This window comes from Cydia strobilella, chromosome 2, assembly GCF_947568885.1.
Source record: "Cydia strobilella chromosome 2, ilCydStro3.1, whole genome shotgun sequence".
Taxonomy (NCBI): Eukaryota; Metazoa; Arthropoda; class Insecta; order Lepidoptera; family Tortricidae; genus Cydia; species Cydia strobilella.
The window spans coordinates 1,465,892-1,486,911 of NC_086042.1; the positions used below are offsets into that span (position 1 = coordinate 1,465,892).

The window sequence follows — 21,020 nt, forward strand, 5'->3', positions numbered from 1 at the left end:
TTATAACTAAATGAATTTTATTAAACTTACATCAAAAACTGGCTGAAACTGTAATAACACTATTATTGTATAAGATATCCGGAAAACTTGATTGAACAAGATTTAATTATCAACTTATAACTTTAGGTTTAAGCAGTTTATGCAGCATGGTGGAAACTCATTCATATATTGTATCAAATAGTAAATATTAGAAATACCTCTCTCTTTCCCGCCTAGGATAAGGTCCATCCCTTTCCCTGTCTTCCCCCTCACATAAAAACCTGATGAAGGGACTCATTCACTGCTTAAAATATTTAGCTTGTACCTAACATAAATAAAATGTTAAACTTGTAAAAAGTAGATCTAAACAATACCTCTCTCTGTCCCTCCTAGGATCAGGCCTATCCCTCTCCCTATCCCTCTCATTATCTCTGCCCCCTCGCATAAGGAACCTGTTAGTGGGGACCTCTGGGATCTCGCGAGGATCTATTTTGGAGGTCTGCACAAGGGGATGAGAGGGTTCAATTATTTCACCCTCGTCTGCGGATGCTGATTGATGACTGAAAATTAGAGATAATGTTAGATTAGGACTTACATACGCGCATAGGTTTTCTGCTATTACTACTTAAATAATAATTAAGTTTAACCGTAGTCACAGGGCGGACACTTGCGTTTCTTTGTGTGAACGACACGTCTGTACTCTGTACACACGGCATGCATCATTGTGTGTGTAAGTTGCTTAAAAACAGTACGTCGGCAAAAGGTCGTCAATCTGGTGTCGCGGGGCGAGGTCATTCGAGTCAGGGCGGGGCGGTGCGTGGCCGTTGTGTATGATAATACTATTACTTATTCAGTGCCGTGGTATGATTAAGCACTGATCAGTGTATCCTTACATTCAACTTAAGTAGAGATGGGCCGAATACGAATATCCGGCCGAATATTCAGTTGGGCCAAAACTGCCTAAAACGCTGAATAAGTTCCTTCAGGTCTGCGGTCTGCGCTCATAACTTGTTTTTGACCCTTCTCATCCCGACCGACCGGGAATGTTTATGAAAATAAACTGAAACGCAAACCTGGTCTGATCGCGCGAAGTGCATCCGCGCTAACTAACACTAGGATTAGCACTTAAAAAAATCGTTTATTCGGTAAATATTCGGCAGTTCGAACCGAACTATTCGGCAGAAAACGAACATTGAAAAATATGCCGAATACCGAATAATTACCGAATATTCGGCTCATCTCTAAACTTAACCATTTCAACATCAAGTTAATGATTTGGACAGACAGTAAATTTGACAGCAGCATACAAAAGGATAAGTTGTACATCCTTAACCTCAATATCTATTGAGAGCCCACCAACGTGCTCACTAGCGCCACTGCGTAAATATCTATCGTTAAATTTAAATAATTACAATTATTTACTTGTGGCGCTAGTGAGCACGTTGACGGGCTCTAAAGTACAGATCTCGTAACGTAAATAGGTATAATTTTGACGTCAAGCAGGGTAAGTATCAGATCCATATAAATAGAGAGTGTATGACCGTCTATTTGTAATTACAACTAGTGATGGGCAGCGGTAACATTCCCGCTACCAGTAAGTTTCCATTTGGAAATGTTACTAGTAAGTTACCAATGTTACCAGTAACATTCCCAAAAGCCGGTAACATACGAAACTGATGATAGTGATGACTTATATGAGATAAAATAAGGTTCAAAACTTATTTTTTTAGTACAACTTACTCAAAAATATGTCCCATAGTTCTTAATTCGCTGGCATAAGAGCTATGGGATCAATTTTATAAATTTGGTATACAGATAGTGAGCACCGGGGAAGGACATAGAATACTTTTTTATCAAAGAACTCACCCCTTAAGGGGATGGAAAGGGGAGTTGACACTTGTATGGGGAATCAATAACCGCTGAACAGATTTGGTAGCAGTGGTTGATTTAGTTTGGTATGGAGATAATTTGGGTCCTGGGGAAGGACATAGGATAGATATTCGCGGGCTTGGATTCCGCAACTCGACGTCTTACTATTGCGCCTATTTTGCGTGAGGGACATAGGATAGGTTTTACTCTAGAAATCAACCCTAAATGGGGTGAAAAGGGGAGTGGAAATTTGTATGGAACCCAATAAAACCAATTTAGATGAAATTTGATATGGAGATAGACTTAATTGTTTGGGAGGGTGTAGAGTAGTTTTTATTCCCGAAGTCATCCTGTTCTCTTCTCCACTCTTCTAACACTCACTCAAAGTGCCGCTGGTAATGTATGATGGAGGCAGCTCAAGACCTGGAACACCTGGAGTGCTCCTGGGTGCAACGGGTCAGAGGTAACAATCGCTCAACGTGCTGCTGGTAGTATATGATGGATAAAGCTCAAGACAATGTGGAGTGCTACTGGGAGCAAAGGGTCAGGGGTAACACTCGCTCAACGTGACGCTGGTTGTATATGATGAGGAAAGCTCAAGACCTGGAACACCTGAAGTGCTGCTGGGTGCAACGGATCAGGGGTAACACTCGCTCAACGTACCGCTGGTAGTGTATTATGGGAAAAGCTGAAGATCTGGAACACCTGGAGTGCTGCTGGGTACAAAAGGTCAGGGGTAACACTCGCTCAACGTGTCGTTGGTAGTGTATGATGGAGATAGCTCAAGACCTGGAACACCTGGAGTGCTGCTGGATGTAGCTGATAAGGGTAAAACTCCTTTAATCTGATGTTGGTAGAGTATGCTGTAGGCAGGTTAAGTTCTCCAAGACCTGAAACACCTGGAGGTCTGCCAGATGAAGCAGGCGTCTGACCAGAGCTACCACACGCTTAACGTGCAGTAGATACTGTTTGCTGTGATCAGGTTGAATTTTCCAAGACGTAGAACACCTGGAGGTGACTTCTCATGGGTCACTCGGTGCCTGCAAGACTTTGGTGACCAAGTTTCTGCTGGAGACGCTTCTGATCTCCCACCAGGGGGCTACCACAAGCTGAATGTTCAGCGGGTAAAATTTAGGTAGTAAAAAGGGGTGGAAGTTTGTATGGGGAAACAATAAATCTAGCTGATTGTTTAAAAATAAGCTACCCAAATTACTAATTCCACGCAGACGAAGTCGCGGGCAAAAGCTAGTATTTTATATATAAACTACTACTACTATTCTAATTTCAAATTTGATTAATTAATATAAAATCGAAATTCCAACAACTCAAAAATGACGTTTGTCACTTGGAACGTTATACAAAACTAGCTTTTGCCCGCGGCTGCGCCCGCGTGATTTAAGAATCTATGTCGTTTTGTCTAATGTACAGGGTGCGGGGGTGGCAGGGGAAGGAGAAAATATGGTTTTATAACTACTTACAAAAGATGGTTTATATGGTATATGGTTCGTAGGTAGAATACATATATATGTACTTACGATGTTTTGCATTTTACTTAGAATGGAAACCTAAACTTATAAGAAGCAAACAGACAACCACCTTCTTGTAGCACCTTGAATGTACTCATTACGGATGCAGGAAGTTTCCCGATGACGTACTCCTCCCACCCCGTCCGTCCCGCCGCGCCGCCCGCACTCGCCTAGGTACCGATTGACGACGATCGAGATGGCACCAAATCAAATTTAAAAATCTATTAGGATAACGCGGGTCTCCATACCTCAAAACCAAAATTAGAACCCTTATAGGATCACGTGTGGCTGTCTGTCGGTCCATCTGTTACAACCGATTTGCTCCGAAACTACTGGACCGTTTGAATTTCAATTTGGCACAAATACGAGTACTTTCAAGAATTTTCATGAGCACATTATTCAATTTCAAAATCGATGCGATTTTCGTAATTAACGTCCCAAAAAACCATAAAAACGACACCCATATTGATATTTAGACATTTCAACCCCATTGCACCCCAACAGGAGAGATGGTTTTTCACGTCCGTCACGTTGGATTTTAAAATCGTTCTTGTTTTCCTAATTAGCAACCCGATAAACCATAGAAACAATACCATGTTGATTTTCAGACTTTGTCACCACATTTCCCCCTAACACAAAACAAAACCTGCAAAACCTGTAACACGTGTTTATTCATTTATCGTTAAGAATACTCCTGTGAAGTTTCGAATATAATAGTCTAACTAATCTTGTTTCCCCATACAAACTTTGAACCCCCATTTAATCCCCTTGGGGGGTGAATTTAGAAAAAATCATTTCTTAGGGCACCCCTAGACCATATAAGAAACCTACGTGCCAAATTTGGAATCTCTAGAACCAGCGGTTTGGGTTGTGTGTTGATATGTCAGTCAGGCAGTCAGTCAGTCAGTCAGTCAGTCAGTTTCTTCTTTTATATATTTAGATGTTGATTGGTTTATTCTAATAATTAAACTGATTTATACACATATTTTCTTTTACTTTATTTCCAGTCTTCACTTTTAATCATTATTTCCAGATAGTAATGTTCCCAGTAACTTTGGAAAAATACCTGGTAATATTGGGAATGTTACCGGTAACATTGGGAATTTACTCTCACATAGATTCCTTAACTGTTTTATGACTGTAAATAATAGCATTATTATTTTATTAAGTATTTAACACGAAAAAAGCATATACAATTCTAATAATTTTTTCAAAGTTACTCAATGTTACCGATCTGGGTAATGTTACTGGTAGCATTACCGGGAATATTCCCACTTTTGAGTAAGTTACTGGTAACGACCCATCACTAATTACAACACTTTAATAAACGCTTATATTAAAGGAGACATCTTTACAGTCAGTAATAAACATGTATACATATGTAAAAATCAATACTCACCGTTTCTTTTTCTTTTCTTTCTTGTCCTTCTTTCGTTTCTTTTCCTTCTTATGCGACTTCTCAGATTCTGCTTCGCTTTCCTCACTCTTCTTATCCTTGCGTTTTTTGGCTGTAACAACATAAGTACGATTTACGATATGAAATGGGGTGTAATTAATGGTACACCTGCAAGAAAAATGAATAATAAAAATAATTATAAGCGTGTCGGTTAAATAGCCAAGTCACGATTTAAGTCAGAATGGCCGAGTCGACGAGTTACAATTTGCCGTAATGTTCAACCTTAATATGCCGCTATCGTCTAACAAAACTAATCTTTCAAAACCACAAGTTGGCGTCTGTGGTGTCCTGTAGAGGGCGCGTGATGAGTCAGAATAGCAGAGTCGAGCGGTCGCAATACAAGTCAGGACGGCCGAGTCGAACGCGTTTTATTCAACCCTAATGTGCTATAGTTAGTCAATCAAATTTTGTCAGTAGAAAAAGGCGCGAAATTTTCTATGGGACGATATTCCGTCGCGCCTACATTTTTTTTTTAATTTGCCGGCTTTTCTGATGACAAGATTGACAAGATTTGCTTGACCAAATATACTTAATAACCTTTCATCGAACGAGTAGACCGCAGTTAGCGACGACTGGCGTCCTGCAGAGGGCGCGCGTTGCGGTCGACAGAGAGAGCCTCCAGCTGCCGCACCAGCATCGCGCCGCTCACCACCGCTCCGAATACTTAGTTAGACACTTAGGCGTGTGATGGTCATGAGTCTGAATGGTTGAGTCAACAGGTCGCTGTATAAACCAGGATGGCCGAGTCGAGAGGTCGCGCCTATATGTCAGGACGGCCGAGTCGAAGTGTCATCATTTTCCAAGCATGTTGTTCAACCCTATTGTCCAATGAACTAACCTTTCAACCGCACAAGTTGACCGCAGTTGGCGACGACGGCGTCCTGCAGAGGGCGCGAGTTGCGATCGACGGGGAGAGCCTCCAGCTGCCGCACCAGCATCGCGCCGCTCACCACCGCTCCGAATACTTAGACACTTAGGCGTGTGATGGTGATGAGTCTGAATGGTTGCGTCAACAGGTCGCTGTATAAACCAGGATGGCCGAGTCGAGAGGTCGCGCCTATAAGTCAGGACGGCCGAGTCGAAGTGTCATCATTTTTCTAAGCACGTTGTTCAACCCTATTGTCCAATGAACTAACCTTTCAACCGCACAAGTTGACCACAGTTGGCGACGACGGCGTCCTGCAGAGGGCGCGAGTTGCGGTCGACGGGGAGAGCCTCCAGCTGCCGCACCAGCATCGCGCCGCTCACCACCGCTCCGAATACTTAGACGCTTAGGCGTGTGATGGTGATGAGTCTGAATGGTTGCGTCAACAGGTCGCTGTATAAACCAGGATGGCCGAGTCGAGAGGTCGCGCCTATAAGTCAGGACGGCCGAGTCGAAGTGTCATCATTTTTCTAAGCACGTTGTTCAACCCTATTGTCCAATGAACTAACCTTTCAACCGCACAAGTTGACCACAGTTGGCGACGACGGCGTCCTGCAGAGGACGCGAGTTGCGGTCGACGGGGAGAGCCTCCAGCTGCCGCACCAGCATCGCGCCGCTCACCACCGCTCCGAATACTTAGACACTTAGGCGTGTGATGGTGATGAGTCTGAATGGTTGCGTCAACAAGTCGCTGTATAAACCAGGATGGCCGAGTCGAGAGGTCGCGCCTATATGTCAGGACGGCCGAGTCGAAGTGTCATCATTTTCCAAGCATGTTGTTCAACCCTATTGTCCAATGAACTAACCTTTCAACCGCACAAGTTGACCGCAGTTGGCGACGACGGCGTCCTGCAGAGGGCGCGAGTTGCGATCGACGGGGAGAGCCTCCAGCTGCCGCACCAGCATCGCGCCGCTCACCACCGCTCCGAATACTACGTGGACACTGTGAGCAAGGAGATGGAAGTTAAGAACAATGATAGTGCATTGGGGTTTAATATTTAGTTAAAAAATAAAACGTTTCTCATATCGGACTCTTATTAAATCCGTTTATCTTGCACTTTGTCAATCACTGCTAGTATACTGTATCACGTCCTGGGGAGGAGCTAACAAGACAACGATCATCGACTTAGAAAGAGCTCAGAGGGCAGTTCTCAAAGTTATCACTTTCCGTCCCTTACGTTATCCCACGGCCCAATTGGGTAGGTAAAGTTTTTTGAAGATAGGCAAATTATGTTTTTATCCGATAGTATTCGTCATAACGATCACGGAAATGCAGCTCTTTTATTTTTATTTCGTATTATTAATTAAAAAATTTTTTTTAAGTGACCGAGATGACGTTTGTGAAATTTAATAGCAGATCAGGCACTAATGCCTGTGCACGTGATTTAATTGATGAGATAGAAAAAAAAAACGATGTCAACTGTCAGTGTCACTTAGCTGTCATTGCCGAAAAATAACAGACATAACGGCCCAACCCTTTCTGTTACCTTGCGATTTAGTGTTATCATATGGTTATCATTGAAATTTTTGACGACCTCAGCACGACCCAAGGACTTCTGATTCCCCACGACATCTGCGAGTATTTGGACAAAGATTGAATCTACTTTCGACAACTTGGCACTGCTTATTGGACAACGTTTTCATCCCTTACGACGACCCGACCCCTGCGCTGACCCTTGGACTGAATTTTGCAAGAAGGATGAGCGAGTTTATGCGAGCAGATTCTACAAACTTGTCCCACATGGCCCTAGTTATGATTTTAAATTATTATCATAACAGTGATAAGCACAATGCCGCCGAAATTAGAGGGCCCTCCTGTACGTATCCGTGAAATACATACATTAAACATTTTGTTATTAACATTTTTCGGCAATGACAGCTAAGTGACACTGACAGTTGACATCGTTTTTTTTTTCTATCTCATCAATTAAATCACGTGCACAGGTATTAGTGCCTGATCTGCTATTAAATTTCACAAACGTCATCTCGGTCACTTAAAAAAAAATATTTAATAAATAATACGAAATAAAAATAAAAGAGCTGCATTTCCGTGATCGTTATGACGAATACTATCGGATAAAAATATAATTTAACTATCTTCAAAAAACTTTACCTACCCAATTGTTGACCGAACGTAAAGTTCTCAGCGTTCGACAGCTATTCGTCTTGAACACAGTAGTAAAAAACATTTACTCATACCCTATAACCCCCAGTTCTTATCTGGCAAGCGACGTGCAGACATCGTTTGCACCAAATATTCATTCCGCTCCGCAAGCACACGTAAGTTATTCTGTTTCCTCGGCTCTTTCCTTCACAATAAATTCAATCTGTTATTGAATATTTACCCAATGCCTAAAGTCTGCATAAAAGCTGTACAAACATTGCTCATCGGCAAGACGTACGAGGACACAGAAATGCTACTAGAAGTAGTTACATAGAAGTTAAGTAGGAGAGATTTATATTATACTGTACAAATTAATTATATGTCACCAATTGACGTTCTAGACAGTAGAAGATTAGTCATAGTCACTTAGTTTATTGTTATTATAAATAACCATTTTGTCTGGTAAGCATTTACCCACTGATACATGACCTACAAAAAGTGCATACCTAAGATACAAGTAAATGTTTACTTAGTTTAGGTATTGTCATCAAATTTCCATGAGCGACAGAAAATACAAACTCGTTCGGTATTAAAGTTTTTAACTTGACCTGTACCTATTTTGAGTTGAATCTATGAATGTATATTTAAGTATAAATTGTATATTGTATAAAACCGATTAGCATAAGTTTTAAATGAATAAATATTATCTTATCTTATATATTTTATATTGAAAAATGGTAAGATATTTCATAATAGGAGTTATTCCCAACGGGTGGGTTAGTCACTAACAGGAAAAATATTCTGACCACCATATTCATCATAGCATGTTGAAAATGTAAAAAAATGTGTTGCATTTGCTACCACAAATATCTTTACCGACTTACCAGTGATAATTATTACTGATAAAATCTTAGCTATGGGCAGTATGAATATTTTTTGGTAACAGGTGACGATAACGGTAAAACAAAAAGCAAGATAAAGAGATAATATACTCACTTGTCGAGATGAGGCGCCGGCTGTGTGGTTCTACAACACACAGAACAACAAGAATGAGTGCGCGGGCCCGCAGCGTCCAGCCGCGCCGCCTCTACAACACAAGCGCGCGTTAGCCATATAACCCCAATTTACTTCGATTTATGATGAATAATTATAAACGTTGACAACCCTAGTTGCTTCGTCACCGCGAGCGATCATCAACATGTCAATTGAAAATCGCTGTATTGTATTGTTGTGTAGGTATTTTAAACTCCACATTCGCTATTCAATAAGTATGTGTAAGTTCTGGAGCCTCAAGGCTTAAGTCGTACAGACGGCAAGCGCCCAGACGGCTTGACGCTGATTCCGTGGGCCAAAGGCCGCTGCCTACTGTGGGTCGCTACGTCCGTGAGTACATTTGCACCTACTCACCTAGCTCCCGCCAGTAGGCTAGCAGGTGCGGCCGCTGAAAATGCCGCGAGGCTAAAGCACTCCAAATACGCCAATCTGGAACCGGCGTACGACTTTGTTCCGGTCGCGGTGTAGACGGCTGGGCCGTGGTGTTTGGAAGCGAAGAAGTTGGTAAGAGACTTGGGGCGGCGTTTACGTGATAGAGGTTGCGACCCCCGTTCAGGCTCCTACTTGGTCCAATAAATATCGCTTGCTATCCAGCGCGGCAATGCCGCAAGTATATTTGGCACGTTTGGACAGGGTGGGGGTCGGAATGGGGTTTATGTTTAGTATAGATAATGTGTATTTTCTAGTTAGTTTTAGTGTTTTTCTTTAGTTTTATGTGTACGTGTTTGTTTTAGTTTTTAACATTTGGAATAAATTAAGGGAATATATAAATATATTTTAAGTCTTATAGTTTAAGTTATATAAGCATGATGCAAATTTATAGTATTTATAAAAGTAGAATAAAATAAGTATGTTAGTAAGAACTAATATTATTTGTACTTTAGCTAAACCCAAGATCTAGTATTTCTGATAATGATATGTAAAACCGTGCTACTAATGCAGCACATATGTAGTAGCATCGCCCTGACCCTATACACACGGAACAAGAGGAATGTGTGCGCGGGCCCACAGCGTCCAGCCCCGCCGCCTCTACAACACAAGCGCCCATGAGCCATAGAACCCCAATTTACTTCCGATTTATGACGAATAATTTTAAACGTTGACAACCCTAGAGTTGCTTCGTCACCGCGAGCAATTTTATTTTGTCTGTCCGACTGTCTGTTTGTCTGTCACCAAGCTGTATCTCATGAACCGTTAGCTAGACAGATGAAATATTCACAGATGATGTATTTCTGTTGCCGCTATAACAACAAATACTAAAACCAGAATAAAATAAATATTTAAGTGGGGCTCCCATACAACAAACGTGATTTTTTTGCCGTTTTTGGCTTAATGGTACGGAACCCTTCGTGCGCGAGTCCGACTCGCACTTGACCGATTTTTTTGAATCCTGCATGAAATAGTCCAGGAAATAAAAAAACCCTAACCCTGACCTAACATTGTAAATGAAGCCAGTTAAATACTTTGAAGTATTGAAAAAAAAAACACCATCTGCAAGAACTAATTGCAATATACATTTTATTCATTGTATTACAAATGCCAATTGTTTAAACAACTTCGTATTGTATGAACACCGCGATAAAGGTCACGAAACAATGAGTGTTATTTATGTTCAACCAAAAGATTCCTAATTTTTGTTTGGAAATAAGGTGCTATTTATTTATTAGAGGCTTTGTACAGAGTTTTTTTTATAGATTTGATACTATAAAATAAAACTATGAAAACGGATTATATCGCGTATATTGAACATATAATACATCCCCACGTTTCGAACCCTTTACAGCGTTCGTGGTCAACGGGTGACTGAGGAAATACTACCGTTACTAACATACTATCCGTTCCGTATCATAGTAGTAGTATCTGTTTTCATAGTTATACATTTTATTCATTGTATTACAAATACCAATTGTTTAAACAACTTCGTATTGTATGAACACCGCGATAAAGGTCACGAAACAATGAGTGTTATTTATGTTCAACCAAAAGATTCCTAATTTTTGTTTGGAAATAAGGTGCTATTTATTTATTAGAGGCTTTGTACAGAGTTTTTTTTATAGATTTGATACTATAAAATAAAACTATGAAAACGGATTATATCGCGTATATTGAACATATAATACATCCCCACGTTTCGAACCCTTTACAGCGTTCGTGGTCAACGGGTGACTGAGGAAATACTACCGTTACTAACATACTATCCGTTCCGTATCATAGTAGTAGTATCTGTTTTCATAGTTATACATTTTATTCATTGTATTACAAATACCAATTGTTTAAACAACTTCGTATTGTATGAACACCGCGATAAAGGTCACGAAACAATGAGTGTTATTTATGTTCAACCAAAAGATTCCTAATTTTTGTTTGGAAATAAGGTGCTATTTATTTATTAGAGGCTTTGTACAGAGTTTTTTTTATAGATTTGATACTATAAAATAAAACTATGAAAACGGATTATATCGCGTATATTGAACATATTAAAACATCCCGACGTCTCGAACCCTTTACAGCGTTCGTGGTCAACGGGTGACTGAGGAAATACTACCGTTACTAACATACTATCCGTTCCGTATCATAGTAGTAGTATCTGTTTTCATAGTTATACATTTTATTCATTGTATTACAAATACCAATTGTTTAAACAACTTCGTATTGTATGAACACCGCGATAAAGGTCACGAAACAATGAGTGTTATTTATGTTCAACCAAAAGATTCCTAATTTTTGTTTGGAAATAAGGTGCTATTTATTTATTAGAGGCTTTGTACAGAGTTTTTTTTATAGATTTGATACTATAAAATAAAACTATGAAAACGGATTATATCGCGTATATTGAACATATTAAAACATCCCGACGTCTCGAACCCTTTACAGCGTTCGTGGTCAACGGGTGACTGAGGAAATACTACCGTTACTAACATACTATCCGTTCCGTATCATAGTAGTAGTATCTGTTTTCATAGTTATACATTTTATTCATTGTATTACAAATACCAATTGTTTAAACAACTTCGTATTGTATGAACACCGCGATAAAGGTCACGAAACAATGAGTGTTATTTATGTTCAACCAAAAGATTCCTAATTTTTGTTTGGAAATAAGGTGCTATTTATTTATTAGAGGCTTTGTACAGAGTTTTTTTTATAGATTTGATACTATAAAATAAAACTATGAAAACGGATTATATCGCGTATATTGAACATATTAAAACATCCCGACGTCTCGAACCCTTTACAGCGTTCGTGGTCAACGGGTGACTGAGGAAATACTACCGTTACTAACATACTATCCGTTCCGTATCATAGTAGTAGTATCTGTTTTCATAGTTATACATTTTATTCATTGTATTACAAATACCAATTGTTTAAACAACTTCGTATTGTATGAACACCGCGATAAAGGTCACGAAACAATGAGTGTTATTTATGTTCAACCAAAAGATTCCTAATTTTTGTTTGGAAATAAGGTGCTATTTATTTATTAGAGGCTTTGTACAGAGATTTTTTTATAGATTTGATACTATAAAATAAAACTATGAAAACGGATTATATCGCGTATATTGAACATATAATACATCCCGACGTCTCGAACCCTTTACAGCGTTCGTGGTCAACGGGTGACTGAGGAAATACTACCGTTACTAACATACTATCCGTTCCGTATCATAGTAGTAGTATCTGTTTTCATAGTTTTATTTCATGAGTAACTATCGCGGTAACCGAAGACAATATTATTTGATACTTTTTAGGGTTCCGTACCCAAAGGGTAAAAACGGGACCCTATTACTAAGACTTCGCTGTCCGTCTGTCCGTCTGTCACCAGGCTGTATTTCGTGATCTGTGATAGCTAGACAGCTGAAATTTTCACAGATGATGTATTTCGGTTGCCGCTATAACAACAAATACTAAAAACAGAATAAAATAGAGTTTTAAGTGGGGCTCCCATACAACTAACGTGATTTTTGACCGAAGTTAAGCAACGTCGGGCGGGGTCAGTACTTGGATGGGTGACCGTTTTTATAGATAATGGTACGGAACCCTTCGTGTGCGAGTCCGACTCACACTTGGCCGGTTTTTTTTTAATACTTTAGACCCCTTCTGGGTAAAAGCCTACAGCTGTTTCCATCTTACTTTATCTATTGCTAGGCTTTGCCATTCTTTGCCGGCAGGATCGTTACTGCCACCTGGTTCAATAGGGAATATTACGCGAAACTCTGCGTAGGGGGCGCCACTACCACAATCTGAGGGTCTATCGCGAAACAGGAAAATCGAAATTTCGTTATCTAACATCTCTTGTCACTTGCATATTCGAGCGATAAAGAGGCAGATAGCGAAATATCGGATTCGCGTTTCCCGGTAGGTCCTCTGTAAACAAACCGCCTTGATGCATCAATGTCATATTTTGTTATCTCTGAAAACTTTTCAAAAACCTGTTAAATGTACAGTATGTATAAGTTACTCTATGGTTTACTAAAAAGGCTAGACCTGCACTCTGGTGGCAGAATATTGCAGTAATATCCCCTATTATAAATTATAAATCAACATTAAAAAGTCCTGTAACCGAAAAAAGTCATATATGCTGCCATCTCAAACTAGTATATAGTTACAGTAGTGGCAGAATGTATTATTTATGTGGCAACACAATACAATGGTAGCAATAAATGAGATGAGAGCGAACTAAATAATGTTGAAATAAAAGGTGTCCTTCTGTTCCGCTGGACAACAAGATTTGAAGAGAATAGTGTGGAAATCCAACATGACAGTGACCTGCAGCTTGAACTCCAGAGATTTGGGCTAAATTAATGTAGCAAGACTAGCAAGCAACCCACAGCTCGACGAGCGTTTCCAAAAAACAGGCCAAGTGCGAATCGGACTCGCCCACCGAGGGTTCCGTACTTTTTAGTATTTGTTATTATAGCGGCAACAGAAATACATCATCTGTGAAAATTTCAACTGTCTAGCTATCACGATTCATGAGATACTGGTGACAGACGGACAGTGGAGTCTTAGTAATAGGGTCCCGTTTTTAACCTTTGGGTACGGAACCCTAAAAAATGCCACTCATTAATTTTGTATTTTTTCATAAATTTTGTATTATTTCTACTCAGCTCTTTTGATCCTAATGGGATAAAAAAATGTCCCAAGGCTTTTTCCTATTATGTTACCATTTCCCCATATACTTTGTATGGTGGTAACAAAAAGGAAAGCTTGAAAAATGTATGGAAATGTTGGTACACTTTTTTTCTCCTATAAAGATGAAAAGTCAAAAGGGCTCGTGAACCTGACTAGAAATAACAAAGTGGCAAAAAAGGTCATATAAAAAAAATGACAAAAAAAAGAAATGCTCACCCGTTTCCTACCGAGCCTCCCTACACTACATAATCTAACCATCAAATAATGAATTTGGAACATCCTTACCATTTGCCGAAGAACTTACATGAAGAATTGTGACCCATTGGTGTCCTTGCCTCTGTTAGCCATGGATAACAGATATGGCCTGTCATGAGGAAGCTCAAATGTCTCATCTAAAAATTGAATAAATTTTTTTAGGTGATGTTGACTTTAGGAGGTCCCTGTTTTAATCATTGAGAGCAGAAGAGGGAAGATGGTTGGACACCTGTTAGGACACGACGAATTCATAAAAAATATTGTGGAAGGGAAAGTAGAAGGAAGGCGGAAGAGAGGGAGATCAAGAAGAACATACATGGACCAACTTAAGGAAAAGATAAACGTCGTGTCGTATCAGGCGGTCAAACGAAAGGCTCAGGAAAGAGATACATGGAAATTGCTCCACTGACAAGAGCTGGGCTCTTAAATTAATGATGATGGACGTTAGTTAAAATTTGCATAGAAATTTTGTGTTTTACTATAGCTTTTAGTCTTTTTTACAATGTATCTAGGGGTCCCTTTGACATAATTATCGAAAGTCATAATGATTGTCAGATCATCATTAGTCTTTTCAAGATTTTCTCAAGGTTAGCCTATAGATAGGTTAGGTTTGTTTTATGGCAATCATGAAAAGTTACGCGTCTCTTAAAAATGACTAACGAAAATTCGGACAAACAATGCATTATGACTTAAACCTTTATGGGAAGCAATAGAGACCCATCTATCTATCTATAACCCAAAATTTATAAAAAAAAACATGTCGAGAGTTAGTTTTAGACAATTATGAAGTGCTGGGAAAAAGTCAGAAGACTGATGACTTGTCTCATGTGTTGTTGGAATGCGTCCGGAATTCGGACTTGAGAAAAAGAATTTTTGGTAGTCTGGGCTCCATGCACAATGGACAGATCAATTGTTGGATGGCAGAGCCTATATCAGACAAAGCAATCAGTGTTTACCACTTTATTGACCTTGAGTAGGGAACTATGTAAGTATGTAAGCACCCATGAGGCTGACATGTTCACCTAGTGTCCAAAGCCTCAATGAAAACCAGATTTAAAAAAAAAGTGCTGGGAAATGATAATGCCATAATCATTTGAATGTATACCTTCGAAGGTGCCTCCATAAATGGACTCGCCACCAGTTCCATTGGCATTGGTGAAATCTCCTCCTTGGACCATGAAATCCTTCACCACTCGATGGAACAGCATACCCTGAAATTGTATTTGTATTTTGAATTGTTGACTTTTTATTTTGCTAGCTTTCACATTGTAGTTTGTTACTGTGTTGTATGGTTGTCACTTTTCTTTACAATTTAAAATAAAAATTATACTTAGGGACATTCTTACACAAATTGACTAAGTCCCATGGTAAGCCCAAGGAGTATTGTGTTATGGATACTCAGACAATGATATATATAATATATAAATACTTAAATACATAGAAAACACCCATGACTCAGGAACAAATATCTGTGCTCATCACACAAATAAATGCCCTTACCGGGATTCAAACCCAGGACCAACAGCTTCACAGGCAGGGTCACTACCCACTAGGCCAGGCCGGGCATCAATATCGTCAAATTTAAAAGACATACACATCTTGTAAGATACTAGACCATGATATGAATCTCCGGCATTAAGACAAATTATCAATTAGGCTGTTTTTAATAAATAATACTTTGCAATGCTTTGAGGTTTCCTTAGCTTTGCTTCTTGACCAACAGTCTCTCTCTCTCTCTCTCTTTAGCCCTTCGGGTGTAGGCCTCCTTCATTTTGCACCATTTGCCACAGTTCTGTGCGACCTGGAGCCACTTCTTCCCTGCAGTCCTTTTGAAGTTGTCGTCCCAACCCATTTGGGGTCTACTATGAGGAGCTCTTCCCCCCATGGACGTCACTCAATAGTGATTTACTCCACAAAGCGGTGCTATATGAACAGCCCATTCCCACTTTAAACTGGCTACGGGTTTTACAACATCAATGACCTTGCTCTGTTGTCTCAGCCACTCATTCGTTTTACGGTCTCAAAATGTGATCCCACCAGTTTTCTCTCTATCGCCCGCTGGACAACAACGCTGAATTTACGTTGTATGTCTTTGGTGGTAACCCCAGGTTTCAGCTCCATAAGGGATAACAGGCAGGATACATTGGTCAAATAACTCAAATATGCACGCTTTTTGTTCGGCCTTAAAGTTCATTTTGAAGGCAAACTCGAGATTGGAATAGGCTGCCCAGGCTAGTCGATCGCGTCTTTTGATGTCATTGGTTTGGTTTACCAACAGTATGATACAGTAATGATAAATTGATGTCAATTTTACAACTGAATTGCTGCATAAGCAAATTTCACGAATGAAAAATGAAAATGTATGTCAAGTTTGCAATATCGTTAAGTGATAACAGCTAATGGCTTTCATGTTGATCGAGTTTGATGACCATTACTAATGGAGTGAAAGCGTGAGACGCAAAAAAAAACATCAATAATCAAAGTTGTTATATATTGACATGTGGGTACATAAGAAGATCTGCGGGTACCCCCAGTTCGGTTCTAACTAGCAAGCTAACCTCTAACAGTTGAAACATATTTAGGGTGCCGTACCAAAAGGGTAAACACGGGAACCTATTACTAAGACTCCGCTGTCTGTCTGTCTGTCACCAGGATGTCTCATCTCATGAACCGTGGTAGCTAGACAGTTGAAATTTTCACAGATGATGTATTTTTGTTGCCGCTATAACAACAAATACTAAAAACAGAATAAAATAAATATTTAAGTGGGGCTCCCATACAACAAACGTGATTTTTTTGCCGTTTTTTGCGTAATGGAAAATGGAAAATGGAAATCAAACTGACAACTGCCAAAGCGTATAATATAAAATAAATAATTTATAAAAACATAATAATTAATAGAAACTGCGCTGAATTTTTATAGTAAATTGTGTTACGAGTGATTATACAACATAAAATAAAAATACCTTCGATCGGTTCGTATACAAATGGTTAATGGTCGATGACGTTTAGTAGTAGCCGGTCGATTTGCATTTTACCATTGGCAAATAGAAAATAGAGTGTACTATTGTCTAAAGAATAAATAATACAAAGCCTTAAGTACTAACACAATGAGTCCTCCAGCCAAGTGTGGAAATTGCGATAAAAGAATCAACAGCAGGCATTCACTGGATTGTTCCTCTTGTAACGTGGGATACTGCTTAGATTGCCTAGAACGCATCGGTGTTGGTAGCAAACGTTATACCCTAATGTCTGTGGACAATAAAAAAACCTGGAAATGCCGAAGGTGCCATGAAAAAGACTTACCAACATCAGCAAGTACTCCATTGCCCAAGCCTGATATATCAAAACTCCCGTGCTCAGTCTTTCCATCGTCAAATAACACAGCCTGCAAAAAATTACAAAAGCGACGCCCAGATGACTTGTCTTTAACCCACTCATCTACAGACAGTATTTGCACTGTACTTGGCGACACTTTATGTTCTCCTCCAGACTTTACAATAACACAAAACCAACCAGTTTCTAGTTGTAAGTCAGTTTTACCACCCCAAAAACGGCCGGCGCCGACGTCTGGCTCAAAATCAGATGATGAAAGTGCTACTAGGGAGTTCTTAAACTCTGCTCAAAACCTAGCATCAATGACTGTTCCCAACGAGGTTCTCTCTTCATTTACAACAGCCCTCCAGCAACTGCAACGCGTCTTCGACACAATGACACGAGAGATGACCGCGTTCACTACATCGCTCAACAACACCTCTGAGGACGTGGCATCTTTTCGAAATGAAATCTCAGAAATGAAAAGCCAGCTGAAAGAGCTAGATTTTTGTAAATCTGAAGTAAAAAATCTTCGCACTGAAGTGGTCGAGCTGCGCCAAGAAATAGAATACAAGGAACAGCGCCATCTACTGAAGGATGTCGAAATTTTAGGTCTAACAGAACACAATAGCGAAAACTTACAACAAGTAATTCACACAATGTGCGCCAAGTTGGGTGTCGAACTGGACCCTCGTGACGTGGATGACGTGCGGCGCGTGGGCCTTCGCGGCGGTGGCGTGGGCAGCGTCGAGCGGCCACGACCCGTCGTGCTGACGCTGACGCGGCGCGCCCCGCGTGACCAGATCCTGCGCGCCGCCAGAGTACGCCGCGGGCTCACCACTGATATGCTGGAAGTTCCGGGAAGCTCTCGTCGCGTGTACATAAACGAACACCTCACAAAGGCTAACAGGGTTCTTTTCAGTAAAGCCCGAGCCGCAGGAGCTCAACTAAACTTTAAATTCACTTGGACCTCAAACGGTACCATTTATATGCGTCGCTCCGAAATTAGCTCAATAGTACGAATTTCATCGGAAGCAGTGTTGGAAAAACTATACAAGGGACCTGCATCTAATAGTCAACACGCGCCGTTTCAAGGGCTGCCTAATTGATTGCGGTTTGATAATATGTTTAACCCTAATGTGCGCCACTTTTTTACATATTATTAATTATAATTTAGATTTTTATATAAATACTAGGTTTCTTTCTTATGGATCTCAAAAATATCTGTCTCGTGCAATACTTTATCATAGTAGTCTGTTTCTGTGGAAACTTTTTGTTACACTAAGCCTTTACTTTTTAACTAGTTGTATGTTTGTTGCTATTTTTTACTCGATGTCATACATAACACACGCATTTTTTATACTTATCACGCTAAATGTTTTTAACCTAGTCCTATACGAACCTAGTTCTATTTATAAATGACCAAAAAAATAAATTTAAAATTAGGACTTCTCAATGCAGGCTCTCTAGGGACTAATCATAACGAATTTATAGTTGCAGTTCAAGAGCGTAATATAGACATAATGGCTATAAATGAATCCTGGCTTCGGGAAGGGGAAGAGGGGCAGGCACCTGTCTTGCCGAACTATAGCCTGCGCCACGTCCCACGGCCTCGCTCGGTGCGCGAACGCGGTGGCGGCGTCGGCTTTTACATCAGGAAAGGCATTACTGCGCGGCGCTGTGCTCATCCCTCTGACTCCGTAGTTGAACAAATGTGGCTTAAGTTATCTATTAAAGGTGTAGTTTTACTTCTAGGAACAGCTTACCGGCCACCATGGTTAGACATTGATACTTTTATAGATTCACTAACTGAAACTATTTCCTCATTCTCTAGTTATGACTATATTACGTTAATGGGAGATTTTAATATTAATTTGTTAAATAAAGACCGAAATTGTACTAAACTCACTCAATTTTTAAACTATTTAAATTTTACACAATATGTTAATGAGCCAACTCACTTTACAAGTCATAGCAGTACATTGATAGATTTGATTTGTAGCAACATTGCCGTTTTAAACACTCAAGTAGACTATATACCTACTCTTAGTCACCATGCATTCCTAACTTGTGAACTAAATATAAAGAAAATTAAACCTTTGCCTCAGCAAGTTATTCTAAGACCACTAAAAGATATTGATTTACTAATATTTAACAAATCTCTTGAATATATTCAATGGGACAATATCATTTCACTATCAACCGTAAATGATATGGTCAATTCTTTTAATAGCATAGTTTTATCTCTGTTCGACTTATATGCACCTCAAAAACTGGTTATTATCAGAGAAAGAAGCTATCCTTGGATAACATATACGATTAGGGAAATGATGCGCCTGCGTGATCAGGCTCATAATAGGTTTAGGGCATCTGGATTAGATGAACATAAAAAATACTACACTGATTTAAAAAGCTGCGTCAACAAAGCTCTATTTAATGAAACACGGGCTTATTTCAACCAAAATATTAACCATAGTGCTAGTAACTCTCGGTCTCTATGGAACAATCTTAAACGTACCGTGAAAATAACTCATAACTCTCAGAACCATGAAATTCCTACTCATTTACGTGACCCAGATCTTATTAATTCACATTTCCTCCAAGTTCCAGGCAGTCCTGTAGCTCCACAACCATATCAGGCTTACTTTGAATCCAACCACTATCATACTTCATCATTTAGGTTAGAGCCAGTAGATGAGATCTCTGTGCTTAAAATAATCAGATCACTTAAATCCTCTGCTCTGGGTGATGACGGTATTAACTTAGATATGCTACTTCTAACTCTTCCTCGTTCACTTAGTACAATAACTGTAATAATAAATAAATCCATAACATCATCAGTCTTCCCCGATGCCTGGAAAGTGGCTTTGGTAACGCCTCTTCCTAAAAAAAATAATATCACTAGTTTTAAAGATTTGCGACCAATAAGCATTCTTCCTTGTATATCTAAAATATTGGAACGCATTGTATACACACAGTTATATGCTTTTCTTGAAAGAAATCAAATTCTTCCTATTCAACAATCTGGGTTTCGTAAATCGCGTAGTACGGCAACTGCACTTCTTGATGTAGTAGACAATATACTATCTGCACAGGATATGGGCAGGGGAACTATAATGACACTTCTTGATTTCTCACGTGCCTTTGATGCTATTAATACAAAATTATTGTTATCCAAAATGAAATACTATGGCGTTGAACCAGACTCAATTAAATGGTTTTCGAGTTATCTTAATCGTCGAACGCAAGTTATCAAACTTACAGATAATAACGGTATGTTTTTGAAATCCAAACCATCTATTTTATCTAGAGGAGTGCCACAGGGGTCGATCTTAGGCCCGCTTTTATTTATCCTATATACAGCTGATGTCCGTGATGTAATAAAACATAGTAACTTCCACATAT

The 21,020-nt window shown here is 39.6% G+C and overlaps 1 protein-coding gene across 1 annotated transcript in view; it reads right to left on the bottom strand.

Annotated features, from left to right (window-relative positions):
• Positions 1-21,020, bottom strand: part of LOC134755387 (peptidyl-prolyl cis-trans isomerase G) — a 38,399-nt gene that overhangs the window by 15,457 nt on the left and 1,922 nt on the right. The window contains exons 2-7 of the mRNA XM_063691941.1: positions 15,406-15,511; positions 14,350-14,437; positions 8,856-8,885; positions 6,562-6,698; positions 4,774-4,882; positions 354-539 (exon numbers count right to left, since the gene is read on the bottom strand). Coding sequence (XP_063548011.1) covers positions 354-539; positions 4,774-4,882; positions 6,562-6,698; positions 8,856-8,885; positions 14,350-14,437; positions 15,406-15,511 — 656 coding nt within the window. The remainder of the gene's footprint in view (positions 1-353; positions 540-4,773; positions 4,883-6,561; positions 6,699-8,855; positions 8,886-14,349; positions 14,438-15,405; positions 15,512-21,020) is intronic.